Consider the following 21202-nt stretch of genomic DNA (forward strand, 5'->3'; position numbering starts at 1 on the left):
TGGGGATGCAGCTCCATCGTGAGGCCACTGGCCTAGCATGCAGGAAGCCCTAGGTTCAACCCCGGCACCCCATGAACTGGGCACGGAGGCGCACACCTGTAATCCTAGCAACTGAAAAGCAGAGGCAGGAGGACCACACATTACTCTCCTGAACATAAGTAACCTCTCTTGGTGGCAACCTTAGTCAGGGTGACCCCAGGACAACAATGAAGGGACACCAAACAAGGCTGTTTCCTCTCTAAGCAGTCCACAAAGACAAGGTCACGGCCACCCACAAGACACCAAGCCTCCTCTCAGCAAAAACAAACAAACAAACAAACTCCCCTCTTCTCAGAGCCCTTACTTCATCATCAGTAACAAGTTAGCAGCTTGTGAATCACCTCTCCAAGAGACAAGAACACCGGGGTGGGGGTGAGGCAGGATCTCAAGTTCAAGGCTAGCCTGAGCTACACAGGCTTGTTTCAAATAGCCAAAAAGGAAAAAAAGAAAAGAAAGAAGAAACTGACACAGCCTTGCCTTCCTCCACCTGTGACAAGTCAATCAGTCACCAGCCCCACCCCCAGACCTGCCCAGGCCACCAGCCCAGGCCCTAAAGAAGGTTCTTCCTGGCTCTTGTGTCCAGGTGTGCCTCATCACCTTGAGTCAGAACTGTAGCTTGGTTTCTAGAATGTTCCTGGTGGTCCCTTGCTGTAGAGCATGGCGATGCAAGCCGCCAAGGGGAAGTCCTTCACCCCGGGCTCGCTCATCTGTGCTGTTTGAACAACTGCCTGCAACCTGTAATCACTTCAAAATAGAAGTTAAGGCCTGCAGCGGCCCCTTCAGGCTAAAGTGCATTTGCTGTCCACACGACTAAAGCGGAGACAGTCTCCTTCCTGGGCATATGTGCGCACAGGGGCACAGAGGAACGGCACAGAGCTTCTCTTTGGAGAACTAGAGGACCTAAGAGTGGAGACAGGTGACGCCTTCCACTCAGTAAACTAAAACCCACGGGTGACAGGGTAGCTCAATACATCTATCATGCTGTTCTCTGATGGTATCTGTGAAAATACCGCAACCTGGCAGTCTCCTGCCTCAGACAATACTTTCTTCCAGTTGACCTTTGACCTCCCATCTATGGCCAGGTGTTACCTGGAGGTTACAAACCTTTCCCCTCCCCTATACTGGCTCCCCAAAAGCCACATCTTGACCCCTGCAGCCTGTGAAAGTGTTTCTTCATGTGGTAAAATGGACTCCAAATACGATTAAGGGCCTTGAATGAGAAGGAAGACCACAGGCGAGCACACTGTAATAAAGACTTAAATTTTTATTTATTTCATTTCTCTGCTTATTGAGACAGGATCTTGCTATGTGGCTCAGGCTGACCTTGAACTTATTGGTCCTGCTATCTCAGTATTCCAAGTGCTAAGATTACAGATGTGTGTCACCATGTCCAGCCCCAAAAGAGACAGTAAGAGTATGACGTGAAGAGACGGCAAAAAGACAACTCCTCAGGGAAGCACCAGTAGGGGGAGGTGAGGTAATGAGCCAAGAACTATGGCAGCTTCTGGAAGATAAACAAGGAAGGAGGAAATACATCTGCCCCGGGGCCACAAGGGTCACAGCCTCCAGACCCTTGGACTTGGGCCCACTGAAGCAGACTGCAGACTCCTGACCTCCAGATCTCAAAGACTACACACGTATGTCTGTGCACCTCTTATATACAGTGCTCTCAAAGTCCAGAGGAAAGCTACAGATGACTGTGAGCCACCACATGGGTGCTGGGAACTGAACCCAGGTCCTCTGGAAGATCAGCCAGTGCTCTTAGCCACTGAGCCATCTCTCCAGACCAGCACCTTGCATATTTTATCCTTAGAATAGAAACTAATTACATCAACAAAACTTTAGAGCACAAAGTCCTAATTAAAGCGTGCCAAAGGGAGGTGGCAACACTAAATTCACTTCCTTTCCACTTCAGTCATTAGAAACTATTTCCCCCCCACCCCATCACACCTCCGTACTTAATGTTCCTTAATACTTTGCACTTTTGTTTAAAAATCATGTCATCAAGTGAGATCATTACGACTGTGTGATACATCACGCTTGCCTCTTGAAGCAAGCTAAGACATAAAGTTAAGTGTGCATTTATTAATTTTTAGAAGGTTTTACTTTTAATTATGTGTATGTGGGTGTCAGTGAGTACATGTGAGTCTGGGTGCCCACGCAGGTCAAAAGTGTCATATCCCCTGGGGCAATTGTGGGTGCTGGGATTTGAACTCAGGTCCTCTACAAAAGCAGCAAGTACTCTTACAGGCTGAAGCATCTCTCTAGCCACTACAGGTATATATATATGTGTGTGTGTGTGTGTGTGTGTGTGTGTGTGTGTGTGTGTGTGTGTTCACATTTTCTTTACCTTTCTGTGCTGTGCAACCTGGAATTCTATTTTAATTATCTCTAAATTTCTTGTTTGTCTTGTTTGCTTTTGAGACGGGGCCTCATGGAGCCCAGGCTAGCCCCATTCTTGCCAAGGATATCCTTAAACTCCTGATCCTCCTGCTTCACCTCTCAAGAGCTAAGCACCCGCCACCACACCTGGCTCAAACTCCTGATTTAATGATGTCATCCTATCACAGAGCTGCATTCTAATTCCTTGCATAACTCTGAGCCTAAGGAGCAACTGACTCATAGACTATATATCAGATCCTCTAAGGGACATGAGGTTAGGCTGGAAAAACAGTAAAGCAGCTTTGTTCAAGAACAGATCATCTTAAAATCTGTTCTTGGTACTGGATAGAAAGGGAATCAGTGGAAATGTGAAGCTCAAGCTGCCTGCTAGGATAGGCCATCTCTGTCTCGGAGGCAAGTGTCTTGTGCTTTATCAGCATCCATGAAACTCTACCAGGCTAACAAGTATAGTGAACTATTAGTCCCTCCCTGGTGACCAATGTGCACGCACGCACGCACGCACGCACGCACGCGTGCACACACACACACACACACACACACACACACACACACACAAATACTATTTTAATCACACATGTGAAAGATTAATAACGAAAATGCATTGCTGAAAGGTATTATCTTTAGTGTAAAGAAATGAACAGCCAATACCACGTTGTAAGACTCAATGATGTTCAGGTGACATTTGGCCCGAAGTGACCTACAGATTCAATGCAATCCCAGTCAAAATCCCAGGAAACGTTTCAGAGACTCTAACAAGCAGAATCTTAAGTTCAGACAACAAAGCAAAGGACTTAGAATGGCAAATCAGGCTTGAGAACACAGGAAAGGGCTAGGGAACTTCCGCTGCTAATGGGTTTCAAGACATACTTTAGTGTCTGGAAGTACAGCTAATGTAAACACGCCTGCAGGATTAGCATAGGGATAAGATGTATAGATCAATGGATCGGGATGGAGTCCAGGAATAGATCGTGTACATTTCGTCAACTGGCCACTGAAGGAAGTGCCAAGGCAAGGCAAGCTTTCTCAACAAGCGGTGCTTGAACACTGGCTGTCTGTAATAACGACAGACCCCAGGAAGTAGTGAGATACACCCAGAGACGCGAAGCCCGCACAGGGCCAGCTCTGACTTCAGCAAAAAGAAACTGGATTTTATCATGACCATGCAGCGAGGGGCAGAGGCAGGATATAAACCTAAGGGATCCGAGGAGAGACGAGGGAGGGGTTGTGTGCGGTCCCTCCAGACTCAGAGTGTCCTCCCTGCCTGGGTCCCTCCCAAACTTCCCAGCCATTCCAGTTCTAGCTGGGAGAGATGAGTTTAGTCACATTCGAATGACATCTGGTTCATGATACTGACTGGGTTTGGGGAAGGAAGGAGCCATGGGGACTGAACTGCCCCTCCCGGGCTCATGCTTTGAACACCTAGTCCCCAGTGTGTGGCACTATTTTGAAGACTTGAAGAGATGGGGTCTGGCTGGGGAAAGCAGGTCAGCTAGGGGTGGGTCTTTGAAGGTTAGCCGGCCCTTTTAGTTCAAGCCCGTTTTCTCTGCTCCCTGGTCTTCTAGGTGTGAACAACTTCCACAGGTCCTTACTAACACAAGCCAATTACCATGTCTTCCCAGGTGTGTGTGTGTGTGTGTGTGTGTGTGTGTGTGTGTGTGCGCGCGCGCGCGCACATGCGCGCGCGCATATGCATCTGACACACTGAAAGCCTTCTGAGACCATGAGCCAAAATAAGGCTTTTTTTCCTTTATGTGTTTCTATTGGATATTTTGGTCACAGCAGCATAAAAGTAATTAATTTGAGGCCATTAGCTGTGATATGTCAGTGTCTCTCAAATAGACAGAAATGGAATTCAAGCTGTCTCCAAGTTCAAAATGTGGTTCAGAGTGAGTGGGTGCTGCCCACTGCTGTGGGATCTGCTAGGAGACATGGGGAGGACTCTATGTGCAGGGCACCCACCACGGCCCTGAAGACCCTGACACCCAGCACCAGGACAGAGGCGGCGGCACAGTGGGAGAAGACACATGGGCAGCTAGCTCCTGGAAACCGAGGAGACTCGACCTCACGGCCCATCCCAGGGTCCTGTACAGTGTCCAGGACAGGGGAGGGGCTCATTTCATTCCGTGACCTCTGGCCGGCCCCACTCCAGACCCTACAAAAGTGCCACCAATGTAGACAGCACAGACACTGCTTTGCGGCCCTCCACTCAAGATAGTAAGCAACCGCCTTTGACACCACATGCTTCCTAGGCCTCATCCTGAAAGGCACCATGTTCCAAAGGGCTCCCCAGTCTAGACTCTGGGCACCCTAGCTACTCACCCAGATTAACTAGCTCAAAGATTTCTCCCTCCCCGGTCTTACTTCCTCTCCTCTCAAGACCTCTGGACATTTCAGTCTGTAGGTTACTCTCGCCATTTTCTCCCCACAGGTTTTCCCTGTGTCTCTTCTTTGCAGCCTCGGGGCCCATTCCAGGCTTCCAGAGAAAGCAACATGTCATCCCTCTGCCTTACTGGAATTTGGGGAGCAAAGGGGTTCCCTGGAGAGGTGTGCTCCTCTCCGTTGTGTGCAGCTCCTTCATAGCCACTGTAAACCACGACGTTCCGTTAGGCGTACTGATGCATTTATAGCAGCAGCAGCAGTGTTAAGAGCACGGTGCAAGGCGCACACACGCAGGCCGCCCCGGAGAGCAGACAGATGCGGCTGTGTCTCGGGTCAGTCAGAAAACCTTTCCATAAAGTGCTAACAAATATTTTAGACGTGCAAGGAATCAGAGGCGGGCAAGTGGGTTTTTGAGAGTTCAAGGCCAGCCAGTTCTTCATAGCAGAATTCAGAGTCTAAATTCAGAATTTAGACTGTGCCTCAACAAAGGAAGGGAAGGAGGGAGGGAGGGAGGGAGGTGTGACCCATTACTGGTGTCTGTCTCCTGAGGACCATCAGTTACACAGGAGCCTGCTGAGAAGATTCCAAGGAGGGGCCAGCCCTTCTCCTGTAGCCATGGAGCATTCCAGACTGATGAAAAGGTCCCTCTCTTTGCAGGGAGCATTTGGGTTCTTTAAAAGTCAGGGTCCCAGAAGAGCTGAGAGCCCACTGTTGGACAGCGATGGGGTGGGGCTCCCCGCATACACTAAACCTACCACTCTCAGGTCCAACTGTGGCTCTGGATTCCAGATGGAAGAGACAGCAGTGGTGTGTGGAAACCCACGGTTCTCCCGAGTCCATTCCCACCCAGCTTCTCCCACAGTGCCAGGTCTGATGCCCCTCCCCCAAACAACTGGGCTCCTGCGGCCTCTAGGACCGTTCTGCTGTCAGCACCCCTGCACCCCTGCCAGCATCGGCAGCCAGCAGCCACCCTTCCACTCCTCACTGCGCCCTGCCTCACCACCTCCCAGCCCTCTCACCCTGAGAGTGAGCCCGGACTTTCCCAAGTGCCAGGCTCCCAACCTTAGGAATTCCAGGGACCAGTTCAAATCTCAGAAATAAAAACTGTAGGGCTTAAAAGAGGCTGGGTGGCAGGCTCTGACTTCCGGCCCCGCCAAATCAAGTGCTGGAACCAGTGACCACCACCTCCTACTTCCTAAAAGCAAAGTTTGGAACACAGAGTCCAGGGGCAGGAGAGGTGCCTGGCGGTTTACAGCACTTGTTGCTCTTGCAGAAGACCCAAGTTCGATTCTCACCACCGACATGGTGGCTCACAACCTTCTGCAACTCCAGTTCCAAGGGATCTGATGCCCTCTTCTGGCCTCCTCAGACACCAGGCATGCATGCAGTGCGAGAAACGGACGTGATGTGGTGGTGGCCTTGTTACAGTGGCCTTGCTGTGCACAGGCCAGAGCCCAGCGTTATCCTCAAAGTGGTGTGTGGCCTCTCCTCTGCTCTCATCCCCTCTCCCATTCCACCTTCATAGCCAACAGCACCCTAGAGACTCTCCAGGAGTGAGTGACCTGCCAGCGTCTAAGGTCCCCCCCAACACACACACACACTTCCTTGAGGCCTGAGGTTGCCCTACTCCAGAGCCTGGTAGAGTCCTCACTCCCTCTCCACCAGTCCCCACCCCGGTGTGGAGTCTCTCAAGCCAGATGCCTAGCTGCCAGGGGCACATGTAATCACTGATGCCCACCCCCCACCCTGCTCCTTGCAAGTCTAGCTGTGGCTCTCAAGCCACCTCCCCCACCACAGCCCTGGTGGGGTGGAGAGGTTTCCCATGCACTTGGCCATTCCGAGCCTTGGTTTCCAGCTGCAGAGTCTGTTGGCCCCAGGACTGAACACAGAAGAATGCCTGTCACAGCGCACATGCTCAAGGAATAGAGGCTGTCCCCAGTATGATCACTGTGGCTCCCTGTGCTGCTGGGGGCGGGGAGTGCACTCTTGACTCACCATCCAAGGCCCTGCCAACCTTTCTAGCCAAACCATCTGCTGACCTGGTTACACAGCCCTCCCTCAACTCCTTCATCACCAAGGCAGCCCTGCCCACAGTGTGTACACAGTAGGTGGCTAACTGAGTCACTAGGGCTACTATGTCACCAAGGCACCCTGCCCACAGTGTGTACACAGTAGGTGGCTGAGTGCCGCTTACCTGTGTAGCAGTCTCTGGTGGGAGGAGACACCGAGGAACCATAGAGATGATCCCAGTCTCCACAGACATCACACCGCACTTCTATATCAACACGACAGACTTAGGATTTAGACAAATGGGCACTAATGACAATACACACTCTCAAGTTCGTAACACATCCTACATGGCGTCGTAGCTATGTCAAGCCTGCTTTAGAGCCCAAAGATAACCTGTCTGAAATGACACTTCTCATCCATCCTGGAACCTAACCTTGGTTACACTCCTGACTCAAGCCCAGTGTCCCCAGAACCGAAGCATTAATAAATAGAAAATCATTTGCCTCTAATCCAGACTGTCAATTTACTGGCTTTTAATCTGTAAACCACCATCCCCATGCCAAGCAAGACTCTGGGAAGGAGCACTAACAGCCTGCTGGCATCCCAGGTCTCATGCTCTCCGCTGCTTCTCTCTGCTGCCTCCTCGGCACAGGGAAGGGGCACAGAGCTCGATCCCATCTGCCTGCCTGCACTCTGCTTTTCCATTTCACAGGAGTGTCAAGGCATCACCTCCAAGGGCCACAGAAAAAGAGATCACACAGCTCGGTGCTGACAGCCCTCGCCCCGCCCGTCTGTCAGAACAGGGAATAAAAGCTAACAAGACCTCCAAAGGCAAAATCCCCAAACCTCCATCCGGTACCCAGCAGCTGTCAAAGAGAACACAGAAGACGGGGAACCCCCCACCCCATGAAAAACACAGCTGCTGCAGGTGTGAGCCGCACAGACAAAGCAGGTCCAAGGGTGTTACAGGCATCCTGAGTACCCTGCAACCTGCAGGGGTCGTCTAGACCGGGGAGGAGCCAGGGTCGTCTGTTCTGAGCACCAAGCCTCCTTCCCCCATTATTATTATTTAGAGGGCTGTTGAGCTTCTCTTGCTTCCTTATTTATGCAATCAGGAAATCACTGCACAGACCTACTTCCAAACTCAAGGCCACGTGGGCCAATTCAGATGGATAATTAAATATTGAACAAACGTTGAAATGCCGCTACTGGATGAGAATAGCTAAAAATAACCAGCCGCCACTCCTAGAGCCAGTACCTGACACTTGGGCATCAGGCGGCTCCTTCTCAACGCCCCTCCCCACGACTGCCAGACACATTCCCAGGAATGGCAAAGTGGGGTGGGGGCTGACTCCCTAAACACCTCCTGAACAGAAAACAAAACTCCAGCTCCCGGCAGGCTCTGAATGTTCCTGACCAGGAAATGCTCTCCCTTCCTGACATTTAAGCAAGTGGCCCTAGAGGAAGTTCCTGGAGAAGCAGCAGTCTCTGCTTTTCTCTTAAAAACAGTCAAAAGGCTTCGGGTCATTTCTAAAGCAAAACAAGCATGTGGCCCAGGATGTGAGCGAGTCTGCCGGGAGACACACAGGGGCTCCGTCCCCATGAGCTAATCTAGAAAAGGCAACAGACAAAGCCAACATGTCAATAAGATGCAAAGAGACTGAGAACCCAGTTCCAAACGCAGCTATCATCAGCCATGGCGGTAACCTTAGAGGCCTCGGCTCCATGAACCTCAGTTTCCCTATTGGGAATGCAGTTGCAAGAGACTGAGCAAAGGCTCCTGGCGCCCGGTCGTGCTGTGGGCCTCGGTGGGTGCAGAACTGAAGCAGTGAGAAACTAGGTGCCCAGGAATCAAGCTCTGCCCTGACCCATGAGGTCAGCCAGTGCTCAGGGTCGCACCAGCCGAGGAGAGGCAGGGCCTGCAGCGTGACTCTAGGCCGGCTGCAGGCATTATTTCACCAGCGCTCAGTCTCCCTACCTGGGGATGGAAATAATAATGCCCTGCACCTTTATGAAGGGTTGGGAAGTTACAAGGTGGGAGATAAGCAAGGGAGGCCCTCAGCATGGCATGGCCCACATTCCGTCAGTGAAAGAGGCTATCTAATTATTAAAGGTGATGAAGACAGCCGGGACATCGAAGGCCACGGGGCTGACATTCCAGCAGATTAACTGGCGCCTCTGGCCTCCCTCAAGGACCTAAAGCTCTGTCTAGGGAGTGGGCCTCGGGCTGCCGGGCTGCCTGCCTGTAGCTGAGAACTCACCACCCAATGTGCGCTGGACCATCCCACTAAGAAACTTATAGGGTAGACCGGGCTGACGTCCTGAGACATGTGATCTGCCAGTAAAGCGGCATGTTTGGCAGAATGTGAACGGCAACAGGGGAGAGCAGGCAAAGGTGAGGCAGGAGGCTGAGGTGGGGGCGGCCGAGGTGGGTGTAACCTGTGTGTGAAGAGAAGCCAACTGGAAGGAATGAGGAAGACTCCATATTGAGCCAGTGGGCTCTGCATTCCAGGAGACATGCCAAAAGGCCCTGGGGCAACAGTCTGGACCTACGAGCTGGACAAGCCTGGGAACACTTGTGAGGTTGGGAGCTGGATGTATCTTGTGGCCCCCAAGTACTCAAATATGCTCCCCAGAGACCAATGACACGCTCTGTCTCTTCTTGGGGGAAATCTCTGAAATCCAATTTGTCTTTCTCCCCCATTCCTCTCTCTGTTCCTGTGGAGATACAGAGCCTATGTGGGGTTCGGCCCCAACTTCTCTTCACCCTTACATATCCTGGGGTCTGGTGGGCTCACTCCCCTTATGAGGTATAATATGAGTCAAAATTGTTCCCATTTGCTTTGCTTCCATCTGCTGAGTGCCCAATCTGTTCCAGCAGTGAACTCGGAATGTTTAACCTTAACATTAGAACCTTAACATTTAACACGCATAGCAGTGCTGTGGATGGATACTGGTATCTTCATTTTACAGATGAAGAAACCAGAGGCCAGAGACTGAGAGCCTTGCCCAAGGCCACACCGTTCAGATGCTGGAGCCCAGCTCTGCCCAACACCAGATTCTGGTCTCTGCCTTACTAACCCATGGCCCACGCAGCTGGAGGCCAGGCCTTGACTTTAAGAAGGCCCGTCTCCTTTTCCTATCCCATTTACACGGTTAGCAGCATCACTGGGAGTCTGTGGCTGCTTTCTCCCACAGTCCTCCAGCCCTCCTTGTGGGAGAGGATGGGTCCTTCCCTCACTATTGCTCCCACGAGAGGCCAATGTGACAGACACAGACACAACCATGCTGCCATCTGGAGTGCTGGTGAGCCGGAATCACACACCCATGGGCAGAGGTGTGCACCCATCCAGACTCCAAGGGCAGATGACCCAGAGGCCACGCTCTGAGCTGGTAGTGGAGGAAGCCACACTCTAGAGGTCATCCCCAGCCCTTCATTTTGCAGAGTGTATTGGGGGTTCTTGGGAGCCCCCCTCCTGGCACTCCACAGACAGACTCTAGCAGTTCCTGCAGGGAAAGAGGCCCAAGTAGGATTGGGCCACAAGGCAGCAAGACAAGGAAATAGACAGACAGAGGGCTGGGGAAAACACAGCCGTGCCAGAAGTAAGTGCTGCCCCAACCCCTAGCCCCCAGCAGGACCTCGCATGGGACTGACTTGGACACAGAAGACCCCAGACCTCCCTGGCATTACTGTGAGCACCCAGAGAGGTGTCCAAGCTCATGGGGTAACAGAATAGGATCAGCTCCTCCTGACAGAAGGGGAGACTGAGAGCCTGGAATGGACCCGATCTCAGCAACCAAAAGCAGAGCTAGGAATAGAGCCCTCTCACTAACCGAGGCCCTGTCCCTAGAAAAGGCCCTGTCCTGTGTTCTACGGTACCCGATAAGCCGGTCCCTCCTGCCAACAGGGCCCGGGGAGTCTAGGAGCAAGTACAACTCATCTCCACATGCCCTGGGCCCAGGCTACAGCCGGCAGCTAGCAGGTGCTGGAAAAGTACTGAATGATAGGCTAGGGCTTGTATCAAGGATGGGGAGTGCTGTGTTTCTCTTAGGAAGTCGTTCTTAACCTGATACCAGAGATGGAAGCAAAGCACCTTAACTGGTGACATCCTTCTGGAGACAAGGCTCCCCGAAACCAGAAGCAAGGCCCAGCCTTCAAGTGGCCAGGGTCACACACACAGCACAGTATGAAATGCCTAGATAAGGCCATCACACAAAGCTCCTGCTTCCTCCCAACTGAAAGGCCCACCTGCCCGATCTTCAGATGTGGAACCTGAAGCCAAGGAGAGAAGAGCCTTGTTTAGTCCCAGAGTGTAACCCTGGGACCCTGGAGACATCGGCTTTCCCTCACAGCTTTGTCAAGAACAGCACGCTGCTCTCGGCGGGCAGTGAGGCCCTCCGCAGAAGGTGGTGGCCTAGCCAACACCCGTGCCTGGCCATCTGTGGGTCCCTGCTACCAGCCCCCAGCACTTTCATGCACTTTTCTATTTCTGAACACAGAGCTATGCTCCTTTCCATCCCTGCTAGTAGCTGAGGTCAGAAGTGAGGCTGGGGAAGGTGGATCAAGGGGCTGCCACCACCCCTTTGGGTAATGCTACCATTAGAGGACCAACCCTAACCACGACACCAAGGTCAGGAGGGAGCAATTCGAGATCTTAGTGTGGCTTCCCAATAGGAAGCCCACAAAAGGGAGTGTGGCCAGAGCAGGACGATGGGCAAGGAGCCCCTGGCCACCCTGCACCCTGACCTGCAACTCTGATCACACCCACAACGTGTCACTACCGAAGGCTGTCCTCTGTCCCCCCCATGCAAGATGAACTCACTCTACCCCAAGGGCTTTTTCCTTTTCTTTCTCTGTGCACACTCACAGGCACTTTCCACCTGGAAAAGGACCACGGTTCACACCTAACTATGGTCTGAGCTGCAGGCACAGGCTTCTAGTTTCCCAGACAGGACCCTGCTGCCACTGCCACTGTCCCTGAGATTCAGAGAGGCAGCTGACAGAAAGACGGTTTTTTCGAAGTAGGACTTGGACCTACGGCTGACTCAGTCACTCCCGGCAAGGCAAAGGAAATCCCACCCAGCTTAGACACAGTCTCAATGTCAACGCCTCTCTGAAGCCTTCCTGAATTTCTCCAACTAGAATTTCCATCAGGGCTGGTCTCCCCACCGCCAGCAAGCAGAGAGTTCCTTCCAAGCTAGCACACAAAGCTGAGCCCAGCTGGGAGCCAAGGCTCTGACAACAGTTTGATCCATTCAACATTGATCATCCCTGGCCTCATTAACTGGACAGAAGGCAGAGTTCCCATCCTCTGAGAGCCTCCACAGGGGGTACAGAAGAGAGCATGGTCATGCGGGGCATTTGAGGGATAGGGCTGGAACAGGAGAGGCTCTGGGGGGAGCCGCATACAACTGGACACCCATCCCACACCCATTCTCACAGCCGGAACCTGTCGAAATGACGCCTTCTCCCACAGCTGAGCAAAAACCGAAGGCTCAGGAAATGCAGTGATTTGGACCCATTCACAAAGCTTGAACCCAGGTCTCTGGCTTCCTGGGCCAGCCCTAGACGTGGGGCTGGAACTAGGCAGAGGCCACTTCAGCAGAAGCAAAGGGTGGGGGTACCACAAACTTTGGGACACCCTCAGACCAAGTCCCAGCACAAACCTGTGAGCAGAACAGCTTCAACGTGAACTCTGTGCACAGGAACTCAGTACTTCCTAAACACACCCTGCACATTGCTACTTGGCTCTACTGTGGGAAAACTCTTCCCCATTCCTGGGGGGAAGTAAACTAGTGCAGCCTGCCTGCCTGCTTCACCAGCCCTCCCCCTAACAAGGGCCAACTCATACACCAACACCTCTCCACACCTGCCAGATTCTGCCTATGGTGAAGGGGGCCTGGGCCAGGGCCAGGCTTCCCATGCCCCAGATAACCTCATGATGCAAACCAACCCATCTTCTTCTGTATCATGGACACCTTCAGTGGGTCTAAGCCTCAGAGGCATCCGGCCTTCCTAGAGCCCAGGGGAGAGCCTCTGTGTGGAAGACCCTGACTCTTACCACTCACTAGACCAGCACAAGGCAGCCTGAAAACTTTCAGCAATTTTGGCTGAAGATCTTATTACTGGAAAGAGGAAAGGCTGTGCGTGCCTCCCCGACTCCACCCCACCCCCATCTTGAAAGAGGTATCCCTCCAAGGGCCACTCAGAGGGTCCCCAGGTCCCTATAAACATGGGTCCCTCCAGGAAGTCTACCCAACTGTCCATCCTAACGGTGAGGGGACAATACCGGACTGAAGGAGGCCAAGCTTGAGTTCCAGACAGTGGAAACAAGCCAAGATCCACTTCGACTACTTTACCGCCTGGGCACTGGGTAAACTGATGCACAGTGGGATGGGACACGCATCTGAGCGGTGCGGGGGCACTGGATATCAGGGCCCCTACTCCTTGCTCCTGGTACATGGGAGACACTAGAGACCCAGGCTCCCCAAGAAGAAGGACCAACAGAAGCTGAGGCAATGGGGATGGGACAGTCATGGTATCTCCAGATGAGGGGCCCTCACCCACAGACACAGGCGCATCACCGGGCCCCTGGTGCCCCAGGGCATCCTCTGGTGATACGGTGGTAGCGAGGGACTGGGGTCGGGGTGTCGCCTACCCCTGGCGGGCCGGGTCCGGCTGCGGGAGCGGCTCCTCTGTCGCTGCAGCCGGGGCCGCCGCAGCAGCCGGTAGTAGTAGGACGGCCTCCCGGTGCTCTTCCTGGCGTTGCCACCCGCGGACATGCTGCCGCCCGCCGGGCACCGGGCCAGGCCTGGGCGCTCACACGGGCCCCATCGGCCGCTCCGGACCGCCCGGCGGGCGCCCTGCACTCTCCTGCGCTCCGGTGCAGCAGCCGCCGAGGCCAAGGCTGCCCTACAAAGTAGCTCCAACTCCTCCTCCGCCGCCTCCCCGCCCCGCCTTGAGCAGCCGGCCCCTCCACAGGGGCCCGGGACCGGGAGGCCGGGCTGGCACCCGCCCGGAAAGTCAGTGCGGGTGAAATCCTGGCCTGGAGTCGTCGGGGCGACGCGGCCCGGGAGTGTCCCTGTCCCGCCGGAGGGACCCCAGGAGCATCGTATCCCGACGCCCGCGCCTCAGACTCCACATTGCACCCAGGGCTCCTGGAACACACTATGCCACAGCAGTGTGCATATCTGCATACACACTAAGGCTAGGCACGTGCAATTAGGGTCTGAGGGAGGGGTCCCTGATTACTGGACTGAAACATGAGCAGAAGTGAGCGGGCCGCACACAGCTCTGCAGGCACCCCTCAGTCAGGTCGGAAGTCCTCCCTGACTCTGTTGCCTAAGATACTTGGCTATTCTTTACATTTAGAAGGCAGTCTCGTCTGATAAAAAAATATTGCTTTCATATCACTGGGATTACTTTGTGTAATTCAAGCACACATAAAGAATATAAGGCACACCTATGTAATCGAAGGGCTTTGCCAAGCCATTTTGCCCCATCCCCACACCAAATAAATCACCAGGGTAGGCACTCCAACATTAGTAGCACTGGGGAGGCTGAAGGCAGGAAGATCCCTACCTCACAGTGGAGAGGAGAAACTGAGGCTTGCAAAGGGGATGAATCAGCTGCCTTGATCTACTCACATAAGCTTTCTCCAAGTCATTCTGCAGCTCCAGAAACTTCCGACGGCTCCCCAGAGCATAAGAGCTCTTTGGTATTTGAAGCGCCAGAAATCGGGCACAAATCAAACCACCTGCAGCCTCACCCATCCCTGCCTGGACCCTGTCCCCTGCCAGCTCTCAGCCCTGGCTGTTTGTGGCCAGTAATCTACCCGCTCTTTTCCCGTCCTCTTAGTCTGCATCCTCTACAGGGAGTCCCTGACCCTCCTGGTCCTAGGTGACTTCCCTTTCCCTCTCTTAGTCCCCATAGCAACATTATTATTTTAAGTTATTAAAACCACACCATCAACCAGACTTCCATCCCTTCAAGTACAGAAGGGGAAACTGAGGACCTAAAAGATGCGCACATGCCTGCATGTGTTGACTTGTGTGTGTGTGTGTGTGTGTGTGTGTGTGTGTGTGTGTGTGTGTAACTTGCCTCAATCACAGAGAAAGTGTAATGGCACATGATCTTGGCCAGAGGCTGCTGCATGAACTCTCTAGGGAAGTGGAGCCGGCTGGTCACAGGTGGTGCTTGGGGCAGTCTGGAGCTGGGTAGGGCAGCCTAGGCAGGAATCCAGGCCAGGTTTTTCTCCTCACAAGGGAAGCCCCCTTCCCGGCTCCTCAGTCAGGGAGGGAGGGGCTCCAGGTCGGGGGTGAGGGGGGTGCTGGATCACAGCTGGAAGCCAGGCGCCATCCTGGGACCTGGGATGGGGGAGGGGAGGGGAGGGCAGTTCTCCAAAGCCAGCTGTAGAGAGTCCCCGGTCCAGTCCTCCTGTCCCTCTTCCCAGAACACCAGCCAGCCCCACAGGACTGGAAGTGTTGTCAGCTGGGAGACAGGGACCCAGATACCACTACAGTAATCTGCACCCTGTCACTGGACCCCAGGCCTGTTGTGGGCTGAGCCCTCCTTCAGAGCACCTCCCACAAAGGTCCCCGATACACCTCAGCATTTCTGGGGGTGAGTGCTCTCCACCGCCAAGCTAGCCTAGTTAGAAGCTGAAGGTCCCCACCTGCAAAGTTTCAGGGTCAGAGCAGAGTTCACCTGACCCATTTTGCTTCCCTTTGGGCCTGCTTGGCTAGGTTCCCTGTGGAGGTGGAGAGCAGCCTCTGGCCTGGCCCCCAGCAGGCAGCAGCAGTGATGTGATTGGTGGCCTTGGAGTGGCAGGACTAAAGTTTAGGACCCCATCTGTACACAGCAGATTCCAAAGGTCTGGCCTGGTTTCTACCTCAGTCTCTCAGTTCCTCTGGGCATTAGTTTCCCGCCTACAATGGCTCCCAGAGAGTCAGCTGGTGCACAATGAGCTCCTGGCCTTGGCAAAGGAGTAGTCATTACCAACCAGCCAAGCCCAGCATTTCTACAGGCCATGGTGGGTGCTGAGGAGGAACGGCGTCCCGCGTCCCGGCAGGAGCTGGAGACTAGGGAAAGGCCTGGCTCCCCGCCACCCCTCCTGCTCTCAATCCGAGAACCTGGAGGCAGACAAAAGCTGCTTCCTGCACCCCAGCAGAGCATCTGGAACCAATCCTCCCCCAGAGCCTCCACCTCCTCCGCCTGTGAGCAGGACCCCTGTGGCCTCCACTCCGGTGAAGGAGAGCAGCCCCCAGGCAGAGCCCAGTTTTGGCAGGGGCACCTGGAAAATGCCCTCCTCCTCACTAGCACTGTTTCCCAAACTGAGGACTCCAACCACCAACTACCAACAGGGAAGCCCTCAGTGACTGCCTCAGACAGACAGGCTTCCCAGGCCCTGATCCAGGAGCTTGGGTGCCTACAGGAAACGTCTGGATTTGTACTGCCACCCTGGCCCACTTCCAGAGGGACACCTGAGTGAGGAGGCAACACACATCTCTCCATCGACTGGGTGTTCAAGACCATAGTCTCAATCCCCCAGCTGATAAAGCAGGCATTTCCTAGCATCATGTAAGATGTTTGATCCAGTGGATGTGGATGGAGCCTAGAAATGGGCCCTCTCAGTAAGAGCCAGGCTGGAGACAGGACTCCCCAAATCAGGTCTCACCTAGGCCCCATCACCGTCTTCACCGTCCCTCAGAAGACCCAGCAGATGGCTCAGGGCTTGAAGACCTCAGTTCGATCTCTGAAGGCCTGTGGTGGAAGGGAGGACCACCTCCAGCAAGCTGCTCTCCCCTCCCTCCAGCATGCATGTGTGGGGCCACACACAATACAGAAATGTAAAACGAGGGAGAAGAGGAAGGAGAAAAAGAATACCAAGCAAAAGTAAATGGGCGCTCCATCTCGTTCCTTTTGGACACCAGAGCTACCTACTCTGTCCTGAGAGAGTTTTGGGGCCTACCTCTCCCTATTGTCGGGGTTGGGGGACAGCCTTATGTACCTCATCAGACACCACCACTCAATTGCATTTTCAGAGGCATCCCTCTCACACACATTCTTAGTGGTGCCAAGCTGCCCTGTGCCTCTAAGGGAAGGGATCTTCTAGCTAAGGTAGGAGCGTCCATTTCTTTCACTCCACACATTCGCCTCATCCCAGACGCGCCAGCAGCTCCTCTCCTCCTCCTCCTAGCCACTCACTCTTCTGACTCTAACAATTCTTTTCCCTTGCCAGCCTCTCTGGTAGACCCAAAAGTCTGGGACACCCAGAACCCTTCTATCGCTAGGCACCATCAGCCTATTACTATCCAGCTACAGAACCCTACCAGATACATCACCCAAGCTCAGTACCCTCTCTCACTCCAGAGCCTAAGAGGACTTAAGCCTATCATTTCTGACCTTCTCAGGAAAAAGCTGCTCCACCCAACCTCTTCACCTTTTAACACCCCCATACTTGCAGTTAAAAAATCTAATGGAACCTACCTCCTGGTTCAAGACCTCAGCCTCATTAACTCTGCAGTGGTCCCTCTCCATCCTGTAGTGCCTAACCCTTATACTCTCCTGTCCACTATCCCCTCAGGAATCTCTCACTTCTCAGTTCCAGACCTCAAAGATGCCTTCTTTTCTATTCCTCTCAGTCCTCAATCTCAAAATATCTTTGCTTTCACCTGGACCGACCCGGACACTCACCGGTCCACACAGCTGACCTGGACTGTTCTGCCACAGGGATTCAGAGACAGTCCACACCTATTTGGTCAGGCTCCGGCCTCTGACTTGCTTTCTCTGTCTCTCCCTGGCTCTAAACTGATATAGTATGTAGATGACATTCTGCTCTGCAGCCTGTCCTTACAGGTTAGCCAAACTAACACCACTGCTCTCCTAAATTTCTTATCCAGTCGGGGTTACAGGGTATCTCCTTCTAAAGTTCAGCTGTCCACTCCCCAGGTCACCTATTTGGGTCTAACTATTACTCCAATTCACAAGGCTATTACTGTAGACAGAAAGTGTCTAATCCAGTCCCTCACAGTCCCTTCCACTAAACAGGAGATTCTGTCTTTCCTAGGAATAGCTGGCTTCCTATGGTCTTGGGTTCCATCTTTTTCTCTCCTTGCTCACCCCTTATACGCGGCAGCTCAGGGCTCGCCACATGAGCCCCTCCTCCATCCTGTCACTAAACCTTTCCAGAAGCTCCAACAGGCTCTTCTTCAGGCTCCAGCACTCCATCTTCCAGACTTAACTCGTCATTTCTCCCTCTATGTAGCAGAGAAGGAGGGATTTGCCCTGGGAACTCTAGGGCATCAGCTGGGACCCTCCTTTGCACTTGTAGCCTAGCTGTCAAAGAAGTTAGACCTTACCAGTCAGGGCTGGGCACCTTGCATCCATGCCTTAGCATCTTCAGAACTCCTTCCTTATTCAGGAGTCAAAGAAGCTAAGCTTTGGGTCACCCATTATTGTCTTTTCTCATCATAATCTGTCCCATCTCTTAGCTTATAAAGGCTTACAAACTTTACCTCCTTCCCAAGTTCTTTCTCTCCAGGTGGCATTACTAAAGGATGCCACACTTACTTTCCAGACTTGTCCACCTCTTAATATTTCAAGCCTCCTCCCTCAACCTAATGCTGACTATTCTCCTTCTCATTCCTGCACTGAAACCTTAGAGGAACTGTTACCTCACCCTTCACACATACAGGAGGGCATGTTGCCTCAGGCTACTTATACCTGGTACACAGATGGCAGCTCCTTTTTATATGAAGGGACCCGTAAAGCGGGTTATGCCATAGTGTCAGATACTGGCATAATAGAGGCACAGGCATTACCCACACACACCACTAACCAACAGGCCTTCCAATTGGCACAGGGACAACCTCTAAATGTTTACACAGACTCCAAATATGCTTTTCATATCCTCCTGTCCCACGCTGCTATTTGGAGGGAGCGTGGCCTTCAGCGCTGCCAAATAACTAACACCAAGTCTGTCACAAAGCAGCCATCTCTCTGCCTCCAAAGGCATCTGCCCCATTGCTAAAATGGCCGCCACTACGCTCTTGGAAAGATCTTCAATGCCCGAAAGCCAACAGCAAATTGCACTCCACCCACAAGGAAGGAAGGGCTGAGCGGCTTCGGAGCTGGGCTAAAAGGCCAAGTGCACTGTGCGCCAGGCCAGGGCCAGGGCCGAAGAGGAACCAGCCCAGACAGTCCTGAGTCTTACTAGGGCATTAAGTTTGAAGGCCCTCTGGGCTGGGTGGTGGTGGTAGCAGCGCACACCTTTAATCCCAGCACTAGGGAGGCAGAGGCAGGCGGATCTCTGTGAGTTCAAAGCCAGCCAGGTCGACAGAGTGAGTTCCAGGTCATCCAGGACCACACAAAGAAACGCTATCTTGAAAAGAAAAGGTTTGAAGGCCGGAAGGGTGGGGGAGCATGTGACCAAAATCGCCCTCAAAAGCTTACCAATGCCAAGGGAATTAGGACAGGCCAGAAGTTACTGAGACCAGTCAGTTCAGATTCCAGAAACCAGGAAGTGTAAAAGTACAGAGTCACAAGGTAGTCAGCAGTTAATGGCTGCCGGACTATGGAATGTTCTCTCCCTGGCCCCCTAGGCAACCATAGAATGTCCCAACCCTAGTTTCCATAGTGACTGTATAATCACCAGATGCCCCCATCTGGGGGCAGTCAATGAAAAATGGTGGTGGGCAACTACTTCCTTAGAAGGAAAACTGAATTGTGATTTCTGGAATTCCTAGACACAAGCCAATCAGAATTGTATCCGTACTAGCACCCCTAAATGATGTAACCTTGTGACTTTTCCCTTTAAAAACTGAGCTTGCGCCGGGCGGTGGTGGCGCACGCCTTTAATCCCAGCACTCGGGAGGCAGAGGCAGGCGGATCTCTGTGAGTTCGAGGCCAGCCTGGGCTACCAAGTGAGCTCCAGGAAAGGCGCAAAACTACACAGAGAAACCCTGTCTCGAAAAACCAAAAAAAAAAAAACTGAGCTTGCAGACAGGTGGGCGCTTCCTCCAGCCTCCACTGCGTTGGATGTATTGGACGAAGTCCCTGCCTAGGCTTGTATTGCTTTTGGATATCCAGAATTAAACCTTGCTTTTGCATTCCGGCATGCTCGTCTTTGGTGGTCTCTCTGGGGGTCACGATCTGGGCACAACAAGCTGAGCACGAGCACTGTGCAAGGAAGGAGACACTGCCACCAAGAACGAGGTGCTGGGGCTGGGAGGCTAAACACGACCACGGAGCACAGGCGCTGGTCCAGGGCCCAGGTTAGATTCCCAGCACCCACAAGATGGCGCATACAACCATCTGTAACTCCAGTCCAAGGGATCTAAGGCCTCCTCAGGCACCAGGCCTGCTGTGGAGCAGACATTGATGCAGGCGCCACACCCATACAGGGAGAGGAAATCAGGAACTGCAGGGCCACAGCCTGACCTAGGGCCTATGGGAAGATGGAGCTTGGGTTTCGTGCTAATTGTAGTAGCTGGCCCACCCTAGCTTACATCCATGGCAGATCCTACCCTCAGCATCCCCCACACGCTCAGTCATTTCATTTCCCAGTGACCCTAGCAGACAGGTGGCTGTTTTTCCAAAACAATATTGGAGACAAGAGAGTAAGTTCCTTAAGATCACAGGGCTTCCAGTAGGACCTGAACCCAGGGGTCTGGACGTTGCAAAGGTCTTAATGGTGTGAGGACAGGGCAACAACCTGGAACTTACCTTCAGAGCTAGCATTGTCCAGGAACAGGGGAAGACAGGGAAGGGGGAAGTGAGTTTCTACCAGTGCCTACCCCAGGCCCACACAATGGTGTCTGGAGCTCAGACCTGTCAGGCTTCCTGTCTGGACCTGCGTAGGCAGCACTGACCGGAAGTCCTTACACAGGCAGCTCTGCACACATCTGCCTCCTCAGCCAGGCTCCACCTCCAATTCCTCAGAGCCTGAGCACTCACAGTTAGGGTCCCGGCCTCCCCCTCAGGATGCTGTCTGTCTAAAAGGCAATGACAGCTTCCTGCATCCACTGTTGATCAGGAATGAAGCGGGACCAGGAGCAAGAACTGCACTGGAGATGAGAGCGGATGGAGCCTGGTTCCATCCCCAAAGTGGAAGGGCATAGATAACCCCCAAAGGAGGTCCTGCTTGAGCATCCTAAGCCAGACAGGCATCCACAGACTGCACCCCCCAAACTTCCCTCCCAAAAGCCACCCACAAATATAATGATGTCCTTTGTTTAAAAAAAAAAAAAAAAAATGGCTGATGCGGAGCAGGTAAGACCCCAGGCTAGAAGAACAGGGACCAGTCAGGTGTGGACTTTTAAGCTCACACAGACAGCTTGCCTCCGGGACTATGAGCGTCTTCCAAACAAG

The 21202-nt window shown here is 53.1% G+C and overlaps 1 protein-coding gene across 7 annotated transcripts in view; it reads right to left on the reverse strand.

Annotated features, from left to right (window-relative positions):
• LOC114704709 (DAB2 interacting protein) overlaps positions 1-21202 on the reverse strand; it is a 185399-nt gene that overhangs the window by 94970 nt on the left and 69227 nt on the right. For 2 of the 7 annotated variants that reach the window (XM_028886103.2, XM_028886102.2), the window contains exon 1: positions 13491-13735. The exons of 3 other annotated variants lie outside the window; for them this stretch is intronic. In XM_028886103.2, coding sequence (XP_028741936.1) covers positions 13491-13614 — 124 coding nt within the window. In that variant the 5' untranslated portion in view covers positions 13615-13735. Of the gene's footprint in view, positions 1-13490; positions 13736-21202 lie in introns of those variants that run through there. 2 more of the 7 variants (XM_028886100.2, XM_028886099.2) reach the window with 1 other exon arrangement.

Source organism: Peromyscus leucopus, chromosome 4 (assembly GCF_004664715.2).
Source record: "Peromyscus leucopus breed LL Stock chromosome 4, UCI_PerLeu_2.1, whole genome shotgun sequence".
NCBI classification, from domain to species: Eukaryota; Metazoa; Chordata; class Mammalia; order Rodentia; family Cricetidae; genus Peromyscus; species Peromyscus leucopus.